Here is a 19,309-nt window from a genome sequence, read left to right on the forward strand (position 1 = left end):
GAAGACACACCAGTACAGATTCATCCAAACGCAAACATACACGCGCGCCGGGCAGTCCACTCGGTCAGAAGTTGGAACCTTTGCGACAGTTTCCTCAATAGCTATCTGACTGCTTACGGATTCCCTCAGCCTGATTTGAAAAGTGAGGGGAAACCACTCGCAGAAACACACGGCACGTAAGACCCAGCAAATCAAGAGAAAGCGGAAAATAGAAGGACACAATACGGAATCAACTGTGGAGTCCGGAACCTTGTGAAAGATGAAGTCAATGGTCAACCTTTAAAAGACTTGTTTATTGTTTTTTGTATTTTTATCTTTTTTTTTTTTTAAAGATGTGCTTACTTATTAGAGACGGGGAGGGGGGCGCATGCACACGAGCAGGGGAGGGGCGGACGGAGAGTCTCACGTAGACGTCCCGCTCAGCACGGAGCCCAACATGGGGCTCGATCTCACGACCCTGAGGCCACGGCCTGCGCCAAAACCAAGAGTCAGGTGCTCAACCTGCTGAGCCACCCAGGCACCCCTAATTTTTTGTATTTTTAAATATTTTCCAATAGTACCAAGTAGGTCCGTCTTTTTTTTAGGTTAAAAAAAAAGGATCATACCTCCCCTCGAAACAGAATATACTAGAAATAGAGGATGCTACGTTGACCCCTATGGAGGGCAGCAACCCCCCCCCCCCCGGGTCTCAGCTATTCTGCTGCACGCGGGCTTACACTGCGGCGAGAAGCGGGTCCCGACAGTCCGCGGCAAGGTCACCGTCCCCGGGTGAGGCAGCAGTTCCCAGCAGGCGCAGGAGCCTCCGGCAGGAAAGGACCACAGCCGCCAGCTGCGCCTCCACCTCCGGCCAGCCCAGAAGTCCTCCGGGTGCTGACACTGGCATATCTGTGCGCCCGGTAATGACCTCTTGCAAAAGGTGACCCTTGACAGGAGAAGAGACGCGCTGTGACCCAGGGAGCCAGGCCGGGTGGCGCGGAGAGGCCCTCCCCGCCGTTCACTCCCCACGGGCTCCCTTGAACCGTGACAGAGACGTGGCTGGTGGGCCTCTGAGGAGCCCCAGGGCCCAGGGACCATCCTGGATCCGAAGCCCTAGCCCCGCACCGCGGCTCACCCGGGACAGGCAGGAGGGACTGCGTGCCCAGCGCCGCTGTGGCCGGACCCGTGTCCCCGGAGCTGTGCTGCAGGTACCCCGGGCTGGGCTGCGACACCACGTCCAGCCACACCCAGAAGGTGCAGGTGCCCCGGGCAGCACAGCCGACGGGGTGACAAACGGAACCGGTTGCAGGGAGGAAGAAATGGTAGCCGCTACTGGAATGTTCCGTGCTCGGTGGGAACGATCACCTTTCCTAACAAAGCACTCCCCACTGTTGAGCGCTCAGCAGGCGGCACGAGCAGGGAAGGCCGGCCGGCTGTGCCTCCACCCCGGCTGCCTGACGCCTGGAGACACGGGCCGTCTTGACATTTGCAGCTGGAGCTGGAGAGGACGGGGAGCCGGGAAGCCAGGCGAGCACAGGGCCGCGTCGGAAATTTGGGGGCTCCCGGTCAAAGCTCGCTACTGTCGGGAGGTCTGGTGGGATGGGGGCCCGTGCCCTCCCAGTGTGGCCAACGCACAGGCCGCAGGGGCAGCTGGCACCGCACAGGGAGCCAACCCCTAAAACGAGCCCGGGGGCTTCCGCGGACAAGATCAGAGGCGGCTACTCACCGCGTCCTCTGCTGACCTCAGGAGCTTGTTCAGGACGCTGGTCTCGTCGGAGAAGCCGCGGGGACACGGGAGGGCCGCCCTCCCGGACACGCTCGCGTGCAGGCGCCCCTGCCGGGACAGAGGGCACAGTGGTGACGCCCAGAGGGGCTGGCAGGGGCACAGCCCGCGTCAGCACCGATGCAAACTTCAATGTAAGACCAAGCTCTTGGAAAATGCGCCCGTTCCACCAGCGCAGCCCACGGCGTGGGCCAAGCGAAGGGCCAGGAGCCTCCCGAGTGTTTCACCAAACCTGTCTGTTCACAGGCCGGGCCACGCTTTACCTGCTCCTGCTCCCGAAGCAGGGACTCCTCTCCCGGCTGCTCCCGTCCGCCCGGGCCGCCGCCGCTGGCCGCCGCCTCCAGGCACGCGAGGGCTCCTGGGGGGCCGCAGAGCGAGGCATCAGGGCTCCCCACGCAGGCTGCTCCCCGCCTGACCCCCACGCACGGCCGTGCATGGACACGGATGCAAAACCCCGCACCTGCGCCCCCCCACACCTGCCACCACACGCTTCATGAGCTTGCCCAGAGAGGGAATCAGAGAACGCGTGATGCGCTCTCACGCTGCTGAAGACCCGGAGGATGGCTTTCCAAGGGACCCCACGTGTGGCTCCTAGCAAGCGGTGCCAAGAACAGCGGCGAGCTCACCTTGCACGAAACGCAGCTTGTGCGCTATCACGTTCCCGAGGGCCGGGGGGAGGGCGAGCGGCCTCCTCGGAGCCGGCCTTGGTGGCAGGTCTCGAAGAACGTCCTCCAGCTTCTGTAGGTGCAGCAACCTGAGGGCACAGGAAACAAGAGTTTCAGATGCCGACTTATGAGTGGTGGGCGGACGCCCCGGCACGGGCGAATCAGCAGCAACCGAAGAGTCTGGAAGGTTCCAGAAGGATGCCCAGCCCGCAGCCCAGCTGCACCCCTGCAGCCGGGGCCGGGAGGGAGGGAAGCAGGCGGGCACTGCTGCAGCCCCGGAGCTCCCCAGCGGAGAGGTGCGGAGCCCACGCCCCGGAGGCCAGGCAGTCCGGGAGCCGCCCCAGGAGCTGCAGCGACCTCCCCTCCCCAGAGGCTCTGTGTGGCCCCAGGAGGATGAGGAGGGAGGAGGGAGGAGGGAGGAGAGAGGGAGGGGGCAACCCAGGAGAGCAGCTCGAAAGACAGACGCTCTGAGGTGAGAGGGGCTGAAACTGGGACCAAGTGTGCGAGTGAAGAACCAGGTGGGGGTCGCACCCTGGGAGCAAGCGCCCAGCAGGTGAACGCAGACCCTCACGTTCTCCACAAACACGCGGAATCCTCCTCCAGGAAGAGTGTGAGCAGGAAGGAGAGACACAGAAGATGACGCTAGTGGCACTTGTGCGAGGTCGACAAGGCTGGAGCCTGACCCCGCTGGCCGCACCTGGACCCTGCCTGGACCCCACCGCCACCCCACCCGACCACTGCCTGGCCCCACGGGCCCCGCCTGGCCCTCACCTGACCCCGCCTGAACCCTGCCTGGACCCCACTCCCACCCCACCTGACCACTGCCTGACCCCGCCTGGCCCTGCCTGACTCCCCCTACACCACCAGACCACTGCCTGGCCCAGCCTGGCCCCGCGCAACCCCACCTGGCCCCACCTGAACCCCTACCCTTCACCTGACTCTGCCTGGCCCCGCCTGACCCCAATGACCCTGTCTGACCCTGCCTGACCTGCTTGGCCCTCACCTGACCCCACCTGGCCCAGACTGGCCCTGCCTGATTCCCCCCACCCACCCAACCACTGCCTGGCCCCACCTGACCCTGCCTGACCCCACTGGGCCCTCACCTGACCCCATGTGACCCCACCTGGCCCCGCCTGGCCCCACATGACCCCGCCTGGCCCCGCCTGGCCCCACCTGACCCTACTTGGCCCTGCCTGGCCCCAACTAACCCCACTTGGTTCTCACCTGACCCCACCTGGCCCTGCCTGACCCCACTTGGCCCCCGCCTGACCCTGCCTAGCCCTGCCTGGCCTCACCTGACCCCACTTGGCCCTTCCTGACCCCACCTTGCCCCGCCTGACTCCCCCACCCACCCGACCACTTCCTGGCCTTGCCTGGCCCTGCTTGACACGGCTTGGCCCTCACCTGCCCCCACCTGACCCTGCCTGACTCCCCCTGCCCCACCTGACCACTGCCTGGCCCCACCTCGCCCCACTTGGCCCTCACCTGACCCCGGCCTGATGCCCCTCACACCCCATCCAACCACTTCCTGACCCCACCTGGACCCTGTCTGGACCACACCCCCACCCCACCCGACCCCCACCTGACCCCATCAGACCCCACTTACCCTCCCCAGGCCCCACCCAACCACTGCCTGACCCCCACTGGCCCTGCCTTACCCCACTTGGCCCCCACCTGACCTTGCCTGACTCCTCCTGCCTACCCTGCCTGGCCCCGCCTGGACCCTGCCTGGACCCCACCTGACCCCACCTGGCCCCCACCAGACCTCACCAGACCCTGCCTGGCCCTGTCTGACCTGCCCACATCCCACCCAACCACTGCCTGACCACACCTGGCCCCCACCTGACCCCATCTGGCCCCCACCCGACCCCTGCCAAACCCCACCAGACCCCATCTGAACCCACCTGACCCCAAGAGGCCCCCCACCTGACCCCCGCCTGGCCCCACTTGACCATCACCTGACCCCACCTGATCCCACCTGATCCCACTTGGCCCCACCTGACCCGACCTCACCCTCCCGGACCCTACCTGTCCCCCATCTGACCCTGCCTGACCCCACCTGGACCCACCTGACCACCCCTCCTGGCCCCACCTGGCCCCGCCTGGCCCCCCTGCCCGTGCCCACCAACCCCCCTCTACCGCATCTCATCATCCTGGTGCAGGAGGTCCAGGCAGGAACAGGTGCCACCAGCTGCACACCCGCCTCTAATGACCTGCGTCCTTGGTACAAAAGGGAGACTTGTTCAGTCTTCCGGTTGGAAGCTGTGATGTGAGAGACAAGCTGTGAGCAGTGGGCGCCAACGGGTGGGAGCAGGAGCCTGAGCCAGCAGCTTCCCACCAGGGACAGGGGGTCCTACCCGGACCGGAGGAGCCCGGGCAAGCGAGGTGCTGGGGGTTGGGCAGCTGCCGTCTACAATGACACCGAGCGCTAGGAAGGACGCGCTGGGCGATGCCAGGAGGGGACACGAGTCCAGCGGCCGGGGCAGGTGTCGGCCTGGAGGACGGAGCTGGGACCGCACCACGGCCGCCCCCATGACCCCTGCTGCAGCGGGGCTCGCGTCCACCCAGGAGACAGCCGTCTGCACAAACACGGGACGACACGACCCAGGAGGGTGGTGCGGCGGGGTGTCCCAGGAGGCAACTGCTAAGGGGAGGAGGCGGCGGGGCGGGCTCAGGCGAGATGAGGACAGAGTCGTGGGTGCCGCGGGAAGCGTGAGGGAACGGGGAGCCGCCACTAAGCGCGGGGCGTCCTCAGCCCGGGGTCTCCTGCCTGCCCTACGCCCGGCAGATCCTTCCTTCCTTAGAGCGGAGGGCACAGGGCCTCTGGGGTCCTGCACGGAGCCAGCAGTGGGCAGGCTCGTGGGGACGGGTGGGCCCCCCTCCTTCCCACCTGCACGTGGGCAGAGGTGGCTGGGGCGACCCCACCTGCTCCTCGGAGCAGGACCCTCTCTAACATCCCGATCCTGGAGGAGGAGCCAAGAGCCAGAGTGCCCCGGGCTCCCCGTCCCTGGGCCGTGGGACCTTGGTTCTGCTCGTCTGACACGTCCCCAGCCACACGGGACGTCCCTCCTCCACACACACGCGGGGCCGCCGACGGTGCAGGACGCCCCCGCTGCAGCTTCCCGGCTGCTGGCTGCAAACCCTCCGGCCTCCGTGACGCCGCCCTCACCGGCCCGGCCCGGCCCGGCCCGCCCAAGCAGGGAAAGACGCCTTACGTGTTGGGAGCCGAGTGGTTGCCGCCGGGGCCAGCTGCTGCCACGCTGTCGCCGAGGACGAGGGGCACGGAGTGCAGAGCGCCCGCCCCCTGCCGACGGCCGAGGGCCTCCAGGCCGCGGGGGACCCCCGCCGGCACCTGCCGCCAGCGCCCCAGCACCTGCGAGCAGAAGGGACAAGGTTAGCGCTGCGGCCGCGCGCTGCCGCCCAGAGCCTGTGCCGGGGAGGCCGCGACGGGCCCCGCGATGACGGCCGGACGGCGGCCCGTTCTGGAGATGCGGCCAGTGAAGCGCCTGCTACTCGCCGTACGATTCGATTCCTACCCAGGAGTTAAGGGTTAAAAACGGCATCGAAGGACGCACGCAGCTTCACGGGGCTGCTGGCTCCCGTCCTCCGCCCGCGGCCACCGTCAGGAGCAGGGCGCCGGGGGGCCCAGACGGCTGCGCGTCCCACTCGGTTTCGGCCCAGGTCATGACCCCCGGGGCGTGAGATCGAGCCCCGGCCCCTTCCCCCCAGGCTCTCTCACTCGCTCTCTCTCTCTCTCTCTCTCTCTCTCTCTAAAATAAATAAATAAAATCTCTTTTAAAAACGGAGAGGGAAGGCCGTCATCACAAACGTCACTAAACCAGCGACGCGGACCCTGAAATCGGACACCTTGGGGACGGCATGAACACGTCGGCGAGCTCTGGTTTCGCGGTGATGACACGCGCCCCCCACGTGCCCCAGGCCCACCCCTGCACCCAAGCACCAGGGGCGTCCAGGCAGCCCCCGGGGACCCCACACGCCACAGCCCAAGTCTGGCTCTTGTCACGACCCGTGTGCGCCTCGGAGGAAGACACGCTTCCTGGTGACCTTTGTGCCAAGGCCGGTGGATGCACTCGGGATGCAGGCGCTTGATGGGGGGGACGTGGGGCCCCCGGGGCTCGTCCCTGCAAGGGACTCACCACGAAATAGGAAAAAACGTTGGGAAGGGAATCGAGCTGTGGGCTTAGGGCTTCAGTGAGCGAGGCAAGCTCCGGTGGCCGGGGGCGCAGAACCACAGCAGACGCCCGCAGCTCATGGGCCGCTTCGCCAGAATGAAGTCGGACGCTGCACATCAGCCGAATCGCAGTCGGAGAGACGGGGAGGCACGAGGCGGGTGTGGACCCGCGGGTGGCTCGCGGCGGGACGGCACCTGCTGCAGACCTGGGCCAGCTGACCGCGTGCAGCAGGTGCCCGTGACCGGACCTGCAGGGCGGACAGCCCCCGGGGTGACCCTCTGGGGGGTCAGGACAGGACGGAACGCACGATCCGCTCCCAGGCCCCCTTGTGGGGATCTACCAACAGCAGGAATCACATTCACCGGCCGTTTCTTCCAGAATGTTCCCTCCCGGGAACAACACCACAGCCTTGGCCAAGGAGCCGCTCTGGTCCCCGCTCCACGGAGGAAGTAACGGGCCGACGAAGGGTCACCCGTCCGGTCAGTGGGCAGGAAGCCTTCCAGAATTAGGTTTTTCGGGATCGTCTATAAGCGCACAGCACAGCTTCCCCAGGCCCGGGACCCGGGACGAGTCAAACGCTGCTCGTTGTCACCCTCCAAGCAAAAGTGAGCACCAGAGCAGCCCCGTTCAGCTGGCACCTTGGAGCAACAAAGCTGCTTTGCCAGAAACAAACATTCTCTCTCCAAATTACCCAAGAGGGACGAGTCACAGCACGAGTCACACTGGATTTCTAGGTCAGAAGCAGGTCGACATTTTGGGTTTTATTAAGGATTTTATTTATTTATTCATGAGACGCAGAGAGAGGCAGAGACACAGGCAGAGGGAGAAGCAGGCTCCCTGCGGGGACTCGATCCCGGGACCCGGGGTCACGCCCTGGGCCGAAGGCAGGCGCTCACCCCTGAGCCCCCTGGGCGTCCTCAGCCTGACATTTTGAACCCAAATCTCCTTTATTTCTGTAAATGAACTTGTACACGCAGTTTCTCTGCCTCTAGGAGGAACGCAGACACCCCGGTCGTAGCCCTGGGACCCCCCTGGGCCTTCGGACTGCCGGAGCCGCGCAGTAAACGTGTGTTGTGCGGGGCCACCATGCAAGAGGGACGTGTTCTAGCAGCCAAGGGAGCTGCGCACCCGGGACATGTGCCCGGGGACCCCCGATCACTTCCCTTGTGATTGTAATCTCAAAACCTTGCCGTTCGATTTTTTTTTTTTTTTTAAGATTTTATTTATTTCGGCAGCCCATGTAGTTCAGCGGTTTAGCACCGCCTTTGGCCCAGGGCGTGATCCTGGGGACCTGGGGTTGAGTCCCATGTCCCCTGCAGGGAGCCTGCTTCTCCCTCTGCCTGTGTCTCTGCCTCTCTTTCTCTCTAAGTCTCTCATGAATAAATAAATAATATCTTTTTTAAAAAAGATATTGTTTATTTATTTGGAAGAGAGTGCAAGAGAGAGAGCAGGAGCCGAGCGGAGGGCGGAGGGAGGGAGAAGCAGGGTCCTCGCTGAGCAGGGAGCGCGGCACGAGACTCGATCCCAGGACCCGGGACCACAATGACCGACTGAGCCACTCAGGCGCCCAATCCTTACCCTTTTCGGTAAAGTTCTATACAGTTTGACTCAAACTCTGTTCTAAATTAATAAGAAAGCAGGGTGCTGAGTCTGGAGAAAATAGGGTCCCATCTGCCCCCTGAGCTTCCAATTGGTAGACACTGCGGCGCCCGTGACAGATGCCAGGACGCAACGGCCAGTCCCACGGGACGTCAGGGGTGGATGGCATTGGGCCGGGTGTGGGATGAGAACAGGAGACCGCGGACTGGCCACGCCGAGCCCGCCCGGTGAAAGAATGTTCCAGACGCTCGGCCGCACAGCTGTGAGCGGCGGCCCCCAGCCCACTACACACAGGTAACCCGGAGGTGACCCAGCCGCTGGGGAAGTGCGACGAGTGGCCCCAGGAGGCGCGCCAAGTCCAGACCCAGATGCTAGCAGGAGGTGGTGGTCTCACCGAGCCCCCGGCCCCTCACCGGCAACCACGGGGCCCTGCCCCAGGCCATCCACGCAGCCCACAGCGACAGGCGTGCGCCTCCCGCGTCCTGCTCCACCCCGAGGGGAAGTGCCAGGCAACACGCAGAAGTGACAAAGGGACGCGCAGGCGCCAGGAGTAGCATTGGCAAGCGGGGCTCCAGGGTCGCACGTCCAACCCCTTTATTTGATGCGGTTTGGAAAGGAGGCTCCTGCCCGCGGCCCCCATCGCCGCTGCCACCCCACTGCTGGCCTGAGAGCGAGAACCACTACGGCTCGTGCCCCTGCTCCCGGCGCCCTGCCTTCGGGGCCGGGGCAACGAGGGAAGGGGGGGCTCCTCGAGGCCAAAGCAGCAGGGCCCGCAGCGGCCAGGCAGCCCCGCGCTCACGGGGCTCCATGTCCTGCTGCTTCTCCCGCCCAGGCGCCCCCGGGGGAGCAGCCCACGGCGCGGGAAGCATCACGCGTGCCTACCTCCTGCAGCTCGGCTGAGTAATTCAGGATTTGTTCTGCGTGCACTTCATCAAAACCAAATCGGGGCTTCAGGTCAGCCTGGACCATCCGCGGACCCCACAGCAGCTTCTGCAGGGACGGGCTGTCTCCGGCCTCTGCAAGGCAACCAACGATTTGTACCCATCAGAGGACGTGGCCACGGCACGGCGCGTCGGAGCCATTCAGAAAGTGACGCCTCGCTCAGGTCTACAAGAGAAGCGAGTGACGCCCTCCAGGCCATCAGGTTGGAGAAGCAAACAGAAGCTACGCCGGGGGCCGCGGCGCGGCAGGACGGCCACCTCCCGGTCGTGGCGACCCCGGTCTCCAGGAGGAACACGAGAGCATAGCTCGAGGACTCTGAAGCTCACATCACTGTAACTCCGAGGTCGCCCCTCCGGAGGTTCGACATCACTTCTGGGAGCACGTCGCCAACGTGAAAGCCTCCACCTTCCGCGGTGAGCCCTCCGCGACATCCCAGCCGCGACACTGTTTAGGATCGTGACCCACAAGCACCTAAAGGACCCCGAAACCTTTCTCACCGACGTCACCTCTTGGGACCCTTTACACTAATGCTGCAGGCCGACCGGGAAGCCCCAAAATCCACGACTCCTCGCTCTCTGTCTGTTGTCTTTACATAAAGGGGGCAAGGTCGGGTTCTGAGATTTTTAAACGTGGCATTGGCTGTGTGTCCAAGAGGTGGCACCCCCGAGGCCAGCATTTCCCTCACCAGGTCCTGCCCACAACACATAGGTAGGTGCAGTGATCGTCCTCTTTGGGGGAAAAGGAATCACCATGTGTCACACTTGAGCTGCAGTCTTGACCCAAACCCAGATCTGATCCCGACCCTGCACTGTAACCACTGATCTCTCCTGCGCTCAGGATGGGCTGGAATTACAGAATTCTAGAAAGGAGAGGAAAAAGAGACAGTGGTGACCGAGAGGTATGAACTATAAAATCATTCCAGAAAGGGGGGGACAGCAGGGCTCGGACACCCAGTGCTGAATGGCAGCTCAGATGGTGGGAATTAACAGTTTCACTGAAGAACAGTTTCAGTTTCAAGAACAGAACAGTGAAGAACATCTCGATCTGCACGTGAGGCAAAGGGATTTTTCTTGGGACAAGAGGAATGAGGACAATTTTTCTTCACCCCGAGGTGCTCTGCAATCGTGTGCCTCAGCTCGGACTCCCTGGCAATTGACAGAAAATCAGTTTGATGAGTTTGTTACAACCGAGGTCACCAGGGAGGTGGCAATGAGGTATTTAGTGTGTCGTCACCTCCATCTCCTGGGTTTTGTTCTGAGGGTTAAGGACTCGTGCTTCCCGCTGGACCCACTGCAGGAGAAGTAAATTAGACGTTAAAGACCAGTCTTCCCTCTTGCAGAGGCGCAGATCAACTCTCCTGCCCAAGGAGGCCCCTCTCTACGCTGAGTCCGCAGCCACGGGAAGAACCTGGATGGGATTGGGGTGATGGCGGGTGTCCCATCAGGTTGTTCCAAGGAGCCAGAAGAATCTAAAAGGGTTAGAAATCTCTGTGTAACCACTGTACTGCATGGCTCAGGAGACAGACTTAGAGAGTTGGGGGCGGGCAGAGAGAATCTGATCCTGGGCTCCTGGCCCCAGGCGCCGGCCCCCAGGCCAGCCCTACATCTGCACTAGGAAGGTCTGTCCAAAATGCGGGTCTAACTGCTGCCCCTGAGTCCTTCTGTGATCTGGCCCAGGATCTCACCCACTGCTCCAGCCACAATGGGGATAAAACACGTGGGGCCCTCGCCAAGGCCGGGAGCTTCGCACACAGGTTTTCCTGGCACGGCTCCCTTGAGTCTTTGATGAACTAGAACTCCTCCTTTAAAACTTCTCCTCACGCTTCTCCTGAGAAAGATGCTAGGTCCCTCCTCTCCAGGCTTTGTTTTTTCTTTATTGACATATTTCTCTCCTGTACTAAACAAGACTTCCCTCAGAGCAAGAACCATGTGTTATTCTGCTCTTTATTCCCACTCATGGGACAATGTTTGTTTCATAGAAAGTACTCAATAAGTGTTTACTGAGTGAGTTAAATGGATGGATGAGTGAGTGGGTGGATGGGTGGATAAATGAATGAATGGGTGGACCGGTGGATGGATGTGTGGATGGATGAGTGGGTGAATAGATAGATGAATGGATGGATTATGGACAGATGGTGGGTGTGTGGACAGATGAATGGACAGATGTGTGGATGGGTGAGTATTGGACAGATAAATGAATGGATATGTGGATGTATGAATGGGTGGATAGATTTATGTATAGATAGATGGGTGAGTGGGTGGATGGATGGATAGGTGAGTGGATGGATGTATAGAAGGGTGGGCAGGTGAATGGATGGATGTTGAGATAGATGAATGGATGTGTGGATAGATGGGTAGTTGGACGGATGAATGAATGGGTGGACAGGTGGGTGGGTGGATAGATGGATGGGTGGATGGGTGGGTGGGTGGATGGATAGATGGGTGTATGGGTGGGTGGGTGGGTGGATGGGTAGTTGGGTTGATGAGTATCTAGATGAATGGATGGATGTGTGGATGGTGGTTAGGTGAAGAGATGGATGAGTGGATGGATGTGTGGAGAGATGGGTGGGTAGGTGGATGGATGGATGAATATGTGGATGGATGATGGATAAATGAATGTATGAATTCTAACTCCACAGTTTGCTCCCTGAGTTCCCCTCACAGAAAGAGACAGAAATAGAGGAAAAGAAAGAATTAAAAGTAGAATACTCAGGTCCAGTTGGCAATTCAAGAAATAATGCCCTGAACAGAGAGTAGAATAGTAGCTACGGGAGGCTGGGAGGTAAGAAGTGGGGAGATACTGGTCAAAGGTACAAAGTTTTAGTTATAAGATGATTAAGTTCTGGAGATCTGCTGTACAGCATGGTGACGACAGTCAATAACAGTGTATTGGACACGTGAAATTTGCTAAGGGATCCTACATGTTCTCACCAAACTCTCATTAACTGCAGTGTGGTAACAACTGCACAACCATCACATTGTACACTTTAAACATACAATTTTAGAGGTGCCTGACTGGCTCAGTAGGTAGAGCATGCGACTCTTGACCTCGAGGTCATGAGTTCAAGCCCCATGTTGGGTATAGAGATTATTTAAATAAATAAGACTTAAATATATATATATATATATATATAGAGAGAGAGAGAGAGAGAGAGAGAGCTGGGTAATTCCATTGCCTTCCTTGTGGAAGGGGCTCGTCCATTTAGTTAGCAGACCTTCCAAATCCACACTCGCTGGCCTCTTTTCACCAGCCTTACTATTTTTCAAATATTTTTTCCCAAATAGGATCAGAGGAGAGAGGAAAGATTCCAATCGCAGAACCAATGACAGGTTTAATCTTGGAGGGGGACCAAAGAAAAGAATTTTAAAATCAATCATTTTTTATTAAAAATAACCCATTAATTAGTCTCATTCATTGGGGGAATATAAAAAAATAGTGAAAGGGAATAAAGGGGAAAGAAGAAAAAATGAGTGGGAAATATCAGAAAGGGAGACAGAACATGAGAGACTCCTAACCTGGGAAACGAACTAGGGGTGGGGGAAGGGGAGGAGGGCGGGGGGTGGGGGTGCCTGGGTGACGGGCACTGAGGGGGGCACTTGACGGGATGAGCACTTGGTGTCATTCTATATGTTGGCAAATTGAACACCAATAAAAAATAAATTTATAAAAAAATAATAATGACCCATTAATTGGCAACAGCCACAGAATTTCAATAATGGTAGAAAATCAAATTCAGGTTTGAATTCCAAATTTTCAGTCTGTTTCTCTCTTTTATTAAAAAAAACAGTGGATTCCGCTTTGCATTTGACATGTTCATCAAGCCATCTTTTTTGAAGAGCATTTTGGCTCTACGGTGGCTGTCGTAAAGGTAACCAGGGGAACGCTTGAAATTTCTCACGAGCTCTTGGGCACACATACCAGTGGTGGCCACTCCATGTTCCTGCAGAAATGTCAGCATCCAGATGGTCACATTCAGCACGTTTTCAGAAACCGTGGAAAAAGTGTGGTTGAGTGGCAGCCAGTCTAAATCTTCCAAAGTTGCCAAGGAACTAGAACCAAAGGAAGACCAAAGCAACATGAGCTGGTTGTGCCCACGGAGCAGCACCTCCCAGCCGGGTCCCAGCTCTTTGAGGGATGTGGCTGGGCCACTGACACACCAGCATTCGCTGTGGCTTTACACGTGACCCTAAGTCTCTGGCCTAGGGAATAATGCTCACTCAGGGAGCTGGCCAGGCCGGCTGGGGTCCACGGTGCCGCCACCTCCAAAAAGCAAGTGGGCAGACACCTGGCCACTTCCAGCTCAGAACAGCAGGTTAAACTCTGGCGGTGTCCTCCTGGACACTGAGCACCCCAACCCCCCACCGTCTGAACCTCTGAGGATGTCAGGGGTACGATCAGCGGCAGCCAACCTGTTTCTCAGAACAAGGGGCTTCGGGTAGTGCCCGTATATATATATTGTGCTCATGTAATTCTTTAAATAAATATTTAAAATTTTATTTTATAAGTAATTGCATCAAGTATCATTCTAAATGATCAAGCTTGTAAACTACAAAATCCATTCAGCTGAAGTAAGAACATGTCTACATTTTAGCAACCGCAGACCGACCAGACCTAAGTCATGCTTCAAACAAGTTATTTCCCTGTAGCTTCTCCCTAAGGAGAATCTCTCAAGGTCCCTTTGGCACCCCACGACAACAATATAGACCATTAACAAATGATCAGTTTGCATGGCACCACATGTACATACTTATTTCTAAGATTTTATTTATTTATTCACGAGAGACACACAGAGAGAGGCGGAGACCCAGGCAGAGGGAGAAGCAGGCTCCATGCAGGGAGCCCGATGCGGGACTCAATCCCAGGACCCCGGGGTCACGACCTGAGCCAAAGGCAGACGCTCAACCACTGAGCCACCCAGGCGTCCCCCAAATACTTATTCCTGAATCTAAGGCAGATTTTCTTCTTGTTTAAAGAATAGTAGTTGTTTAATTGTGTGTGTGTGTGTGTTTTTAATTGATGTGTAATTGGCTGCACGCAGATTTTCTTGACATCGTGTCGCCAAAGCAAAATATAGAAGTAAAACTAATGCTGGAGCTGATATGGCACCATAGCCGTCAGCAATATCCCGTAATTTCACATCCCGTGTCTCTCCAAGGAGCCCGCTCACGGCCCCGGCCAGCGCAGCCAGTGGGAGCGAGAGTGCAGCCAAGGGCACACCCGCTAGATCCAATGTGTAAGTCACAAAGCAAACCAACCAACGGTCAAAATATGCTCCGTTGTCCTTCGTTGACAAATATGCCTTCATAGCAGCTTGGAAAGTCATGTTCACATTCAGAATTTTCCGATCCTCGGGGCACCTGGGGGCTTAGTCAGGGAAGCGTCCGCCTTTGGCTCAGGCCCTGATCTCAGGGTCCTGGGATTGAGGCCCGAGTCGGGCTCCCTGCTCAGCGGGGCGTCAGCTTCTCCCTCCCTCTCTCCCTGGTCCTCCTCCTCCCCTGGCCGTGTTCTCTCTCTCGCTCGCTCTCTCTTTCTCAAATAAATAAATAAAATATTCCTTAAAAATAAAGTAAAATAGCAACCACTACAAATGATGATTTGAAGGGGCACCTGGGTGGCTCAGTTGAGGGAGCATGCGGCTCTTGACCTCAGCATTATAAGTTCGCACTCCGCCTTGGGCAGAGAGGTTATTTAAAATTAAAATCTTAAAAAAAATCACAATAGAAATAATCACTTGAAGACAACGGGAATGTACAAAATGATATGATGTCAACTTGCTTAAAACAGGGAGAGTGGGGTCTGCACAGCATGTCTGCCCTCGTGTGAAATATCTACACAGGTAGAGGACGAGACATGGAGATGCAAGACTCCCAGCCACTTCAGGGTGCCGTGATCCCAGACTTCTTTTCCTTGTATCAAGCAAGAGAGCTACCCAGAGAGAGTTTTTCCCCATAAAAACGTGAGGAGGAGGGCAGCCCGGGTGGCTCAGCAGTTTAGCACCTGCCTTTGGCTCAGGGTGTGATCCTGGGGTCCCGGGATCGAGACCCACGTCGGGCTCCCTGCATGGAGCCTGCTTCTCCCTCTGCCTGTGCCTCTGCCTCTCTCTCTGGGTCTCTCATGAATAAATAAATAAAATCTTTTTAAAAAAGAAAGAAAACGTGTGGAGGAAACCGCCCACACACGTGCCCCTGGTAGGTCCTGCACTTACGTCGAGGCCGCGTGGAGCAGGTGCACCCCCCCACGGATGCAGTCTTCAGCGCAAACGTCGTTTGCTTGCAGTCTCGGCAGCAGGCGGAGAAAATCCCAGATGTGGGGCTGCTGGTGGAGTTTCTCCAACCTCGAGATCACCTCCTCGGTCTTATTGAGATCCATCTGTTAGGAAACAAAATACCAGGAGTTTGCCCTCTCATGATGTTCATGATTGAAGTAGGGGGGCTGGGTGGGCCGCAGGAGCCTCTGGGAGGTTAAATACTGTGTAGATAATGGGGCGCCTGGGGGCTCAGTGGTTGAGCATCTGCCTTCAGCTCAGGTCATGATCTCAGGGTCCTGGGACTGAGCCCCACATGAGACTCCCCCTCTCTCTCTCTCTCCCCAACTCCTGCTCTCTCTCTCTCTCTCTCTCACTCATTCACTCTCTCTGATGCATAAATAAATTTTTTTAAAAATTTTAAATAAAAGTCTAAAAATGAGAAGGAGGCCAAGAATTAACAATGTGCATTCCAGTCGGTGGGTGTCAGAGGGCTCCTTCCCCAGGCAGAGCTGTGCTGAAGGGGGGTAGAACCCATGTCGCTGAAGCCATAAAGCAGCTGCTTTAAAAATGAGCCTTGGGAGCAAGGGAGGCTGGGATGCCGGGGCAAGACGGGGAGGAAACGCATATTCCAACAGCCCGGCCTGTGGAACGGACACTTCGGAACATTCTAGATGCCTGAGCTTTCCACACCACATGCTAGCAATGGCAAAGCAAGCCGTTAGCAATGGCAAAACTGAGCGTGGGCCCCCAGAGCATCCCGGGACCACTGACCTCCCCCAGGGGTCACACCTCCGCCCAGAGCGGCACCTCTGCTTGCGAGAATTAGAACTCGCCTTTCAGCCCATCTCCTAGGGTGGGCCGGGCCACCTCCAGTGCGGCTCCCACACCATGTGGCCAAAAACTCATTAGGAGGAAGTGTTTGCGGCCCAGTCAGTGGAGCGCGTGACTCTTGATCTCAGGGTTGTGAGTTTGAGTCCCACGTTGGGTGTAGATTACTTAAAAAAACAAGTGACTGAAAAATAAAGTAAAAACCAGTGCTTTGAACTTAACTCTTAGGTCTCTGGAGACTAAGTTTCAAACTTTTGTTAAAATATTTACTGCTAGGGACGCCTGGGGGGCTCAGCGGTGGAGCGCCTGCCTTCGGCTCTGGGTGTGACCCTGGGGTCCCGGGATCGAGTCCCACATCAGGCTCCCTGCATGGAGCCTGCTTCTCCCTCTGCCTGCGTCTCTGCTTCTCTCTCTGTGTCTCTCATGAATAAATAAATAGAATCTTCAATAAGAAATACTTACTGCTATCAAACTGGAGCCGTGAGAAGAATCTACAATAAAAGAGATTTCAGATGTTAGTTCAATAAGCAATCCGCAAGCATTTGCTGGGCCCCTATTTGTTCTAAAATCGAATTAGCTATCACGCATCCCAAAACACAATGACACCCAAGCCGAGGAAGAAGTCTGAAGGAACTGGTCCCTGTGCCTCATCTGCTGTCCCTCTGTATCCGGTATAATATCTTATAAAAAAACAATAAAGCAGCTGTAGGTCTACGGGCCACTCTCGCAACCAGGAGGGGTTTGTGGGAATCTCAGATTTGTAGTCAAGTCAAACAAAAGTACCTGGGGACCCACTACTCGCAGTTGGAGCCTGCAGTGGGGCTCAGAGGACCGAGCCCCAACCCGTGGGGTGGTTGCGTCAGGTGAAGGAACCAGCGGGACACAGGGGAGCGCGCGTGCGGTGGCAAGCACACCCGACTGTGTCACAAGTGAAGGTGTGGGTTTTCTTTGGCGCGTACGCCATGGGAACGGCTCAAAGTAGCAACACACTGAAAACAAAGTGGAAACTAAAGTTCATCTCAAAAAACATATTAGTTCTTGGGGCATCCGGGTGGCTCAGTCGGTCGCGCATCTTACTCCCGATCGCAGCTCAGGTCTTGATCTCTGGGTCATGCGTTCGAGGCCTGTGTTGGGCTCCACACTGGGCGTAAAGTCTAAAAAAATGGTTCTCTGCTTCATAGAATATTGAAAACCTCACTTGAGAATCACAGTTTAGGGGCCCTTGGGGGCTTCAGTGGGTTACGCATCTGCCTTCCGCTCAGGTCATGATCCCCAGTCCTGGGATCGAGTCCCACATGGGACTCCCTGCTCAGGGATCGAGTCCTGCTGCTCCTCCCTCTGCCCCCCCACCCCCGCTCGCTCTCTCTGAAATAAATAAATAAAATCTTTAAAAAAATAAAGAAAACCACATTTTATAAAAGTAGAATGATCTTGTGATAGCGCTTAATACAAGGCTTCCATCACTTGAGTCTGGAGGGATTCTGGTCCTTTGCTGACACATTTGGGGTCATTTGTGAAACCTGCCCGTCTTCATTACATTCCCTCATATATAATCCATGGGAAGATAAATATATATATATAAAAAGAACACCTGAGGCAGGAATTTAGAGTAACCAGATTTCACAAATGGAATCACAAGGTGGCCGGTTACATTTGAATTTCAGGTAAACGACACGTACTTTTTCACCATAAGTACGTAATTTTGGAGACAGGCTTATACTGAAACATTGTTTACTGTCTCCCCAGAATCCAAATCTAGCTCAGAGCTAAAATGCAACAGCACCTGGCGGCCGAGTGCGGCCTGTGTCGCGGTCCACGCCTCCCCACGGGTGAGCCAGGCTCCAGGAGCCCCGCATCCCATTCTGCTGCCGGAGCACGCGGGGACACCTGGAGTCGGAGCGCTTAGGACGCGGGCACACGTCCCGTGGACCAGACGTAACAGGCCCCGAGGCCCTGAAGCTCTGTCTGCAGAGCTGATCCTCCAGGACCTTAAAGCATCACTAACACTGACAGACCGACCCAGCTCCCCCGGAAAGAGAGAGAGACACGGGGCGGGGGGGACCTGCAGGGAGACACCAGTGTGCCGTACCCCCTCATGGCCGCACCCCACTCGCCGGCGCCTTCCCGGGCAGGACGTTGGTAGAAATCAGCCTCACAACCAGCCCCGGGTGCTGGGCCTCAGGCACGGACCCAAACCACACAACCTGGTGCCATAAGGCAAACTAAGGCGTAAACAGGATTTTAGGGACCTTCTGGGCTCGGCCCGTGTCCAGAGGGGGCCCAACAGGCAGAGACCAACTTGCCTGCATCCTTGGATCCTCCTGCCCACAGTTCCCGCAGGATTTTCGCCCTGTCCAGGATTTCATAAATCCCCTCGGCAAGGTCCTGCATCTCCTCCAGGAAGGCCAGGTCGTTGACCTTCTCACCACGGCCAGCGGTAGCCCCGAATCTGGAGGAACTTCAAATAAGGAAAATGAATAACGCTCCGCACAGGATCACGTTCCCGGGGGGCTGCCAGGGTTCTCGCTCTCCGCTAACCCCCCCACCCCCTGCGGAGCCGGCTCCGTGACCTCCATCCCCAAGGGAAATGACCATTTTATGAGAATTACAAAAATCTCCGCCAACTGGAAGCCAGAAAGCCGTCCTCAATCCACTGCCCGTGACGCTCGAGCACTGCACCTGTGCAGGAGCGGGCCACGCGCTCGGTTTCCTGGGCCCGTGTCGCCCAGCCGGGCGGGGAGGGGCGCTGGGGCGGGCCTCCAGGACGCAGGTGCACAGGTGCACGACCCACCGCGGGGCCGGGAGGGGGGCCGCCGGGACACCCGGAGAGGATGCGGGACGGAGGCAGAAAGGCCGCGTCCAGAGGGACTCGAGCTGGACCGCCTCCCCGTTCTCTCTAGCTGGAATCTGACAGCGAAACGGCGAGCCACGGACGACGGGGGCCAGAGCGAGCAGGTGCGAAGACTCGGGACGGGAAGGACCCTGTGTGGGCCCCGGAACAGGAGCTGGGACCGGCTTCGCCAGGACAACAGGTGTCTGCACCCAGCGTGGGGCTCAAACTCACAACTCCAAGGTC

General features: G+C 57.7%; 1 protein-coding gene across 1 annotated transcript in view; it reads right to left on the minus strand.

The window, feature by feature from the left end:
* ABCA13 (ATP binding cassette subfamily A member 13) overlaps positions 1–19,309 on the minus strand; it is a 233,896-nt gene that overhangs the window by 177,707 nt on the left and 36,880 nt on the right. Inside the window, exons 4-17 of the mRNA XM_077861791.1 lie at positions 18,537–18,691; positions 16,696–16,724; positions 15,364–15,527; positions 13,077–13,207; positions 9,045–9,232; positions 5,640–5,797; positions 5,315–5,387; positions 4,782–5,003; positions 4,653–4,705; positions 2,386–2,513; positions 2,023–2,117; positions 1,703–1,810; positions 717–922; positions 321–470 (exon numbers count right to left, since the gene is read on the minus strand). Of these exons, the coding sequence (XP_077717917.1) occupies positions 321–470; positions 717–922; positions 1,703–1,810; positions 2,023–2,117; positions 2,386–2,513; positions 4,653–4,705; positions 4,782–5,003; positions 5,315–5,387; positions 5,640–5,797; positions 9,045–9,232; positions 13,077–13,207; positions 15,364–15,527; positions 16,696–16,724; positions 18,537–18,691 (1,860 nt within the window). The remainder of the gene's footprint in view (positions 1–320; positions 471–716; positions 923–1,702; positions 1,811–2,022; positions 2,118–2,385; positions 2,514–4,652; positions 4,706–4,781; positions 5,004–5,314; positions 5,388–5,639; positions 5,798–9,044; positions 9,233–13,076; positions 13,208–15,363; positions 15,528–16,695; positions 16,725–18,536; positions 18,692–19,309) is intronic.

This window comes from Canis aureus, chromosome 21, assembly GCF_053574225.1.
Source record: "Canis aureus isolate CA01 chromosome 21, VMU_Caureus_v.1.0, whole genome shotgun sequence".
Classification (NCBI taxonomy): Eukaryota; Metazoa; Chordata; class Mammalia; order Carnivora; family Canidae; genus Canis; species Canis aureus.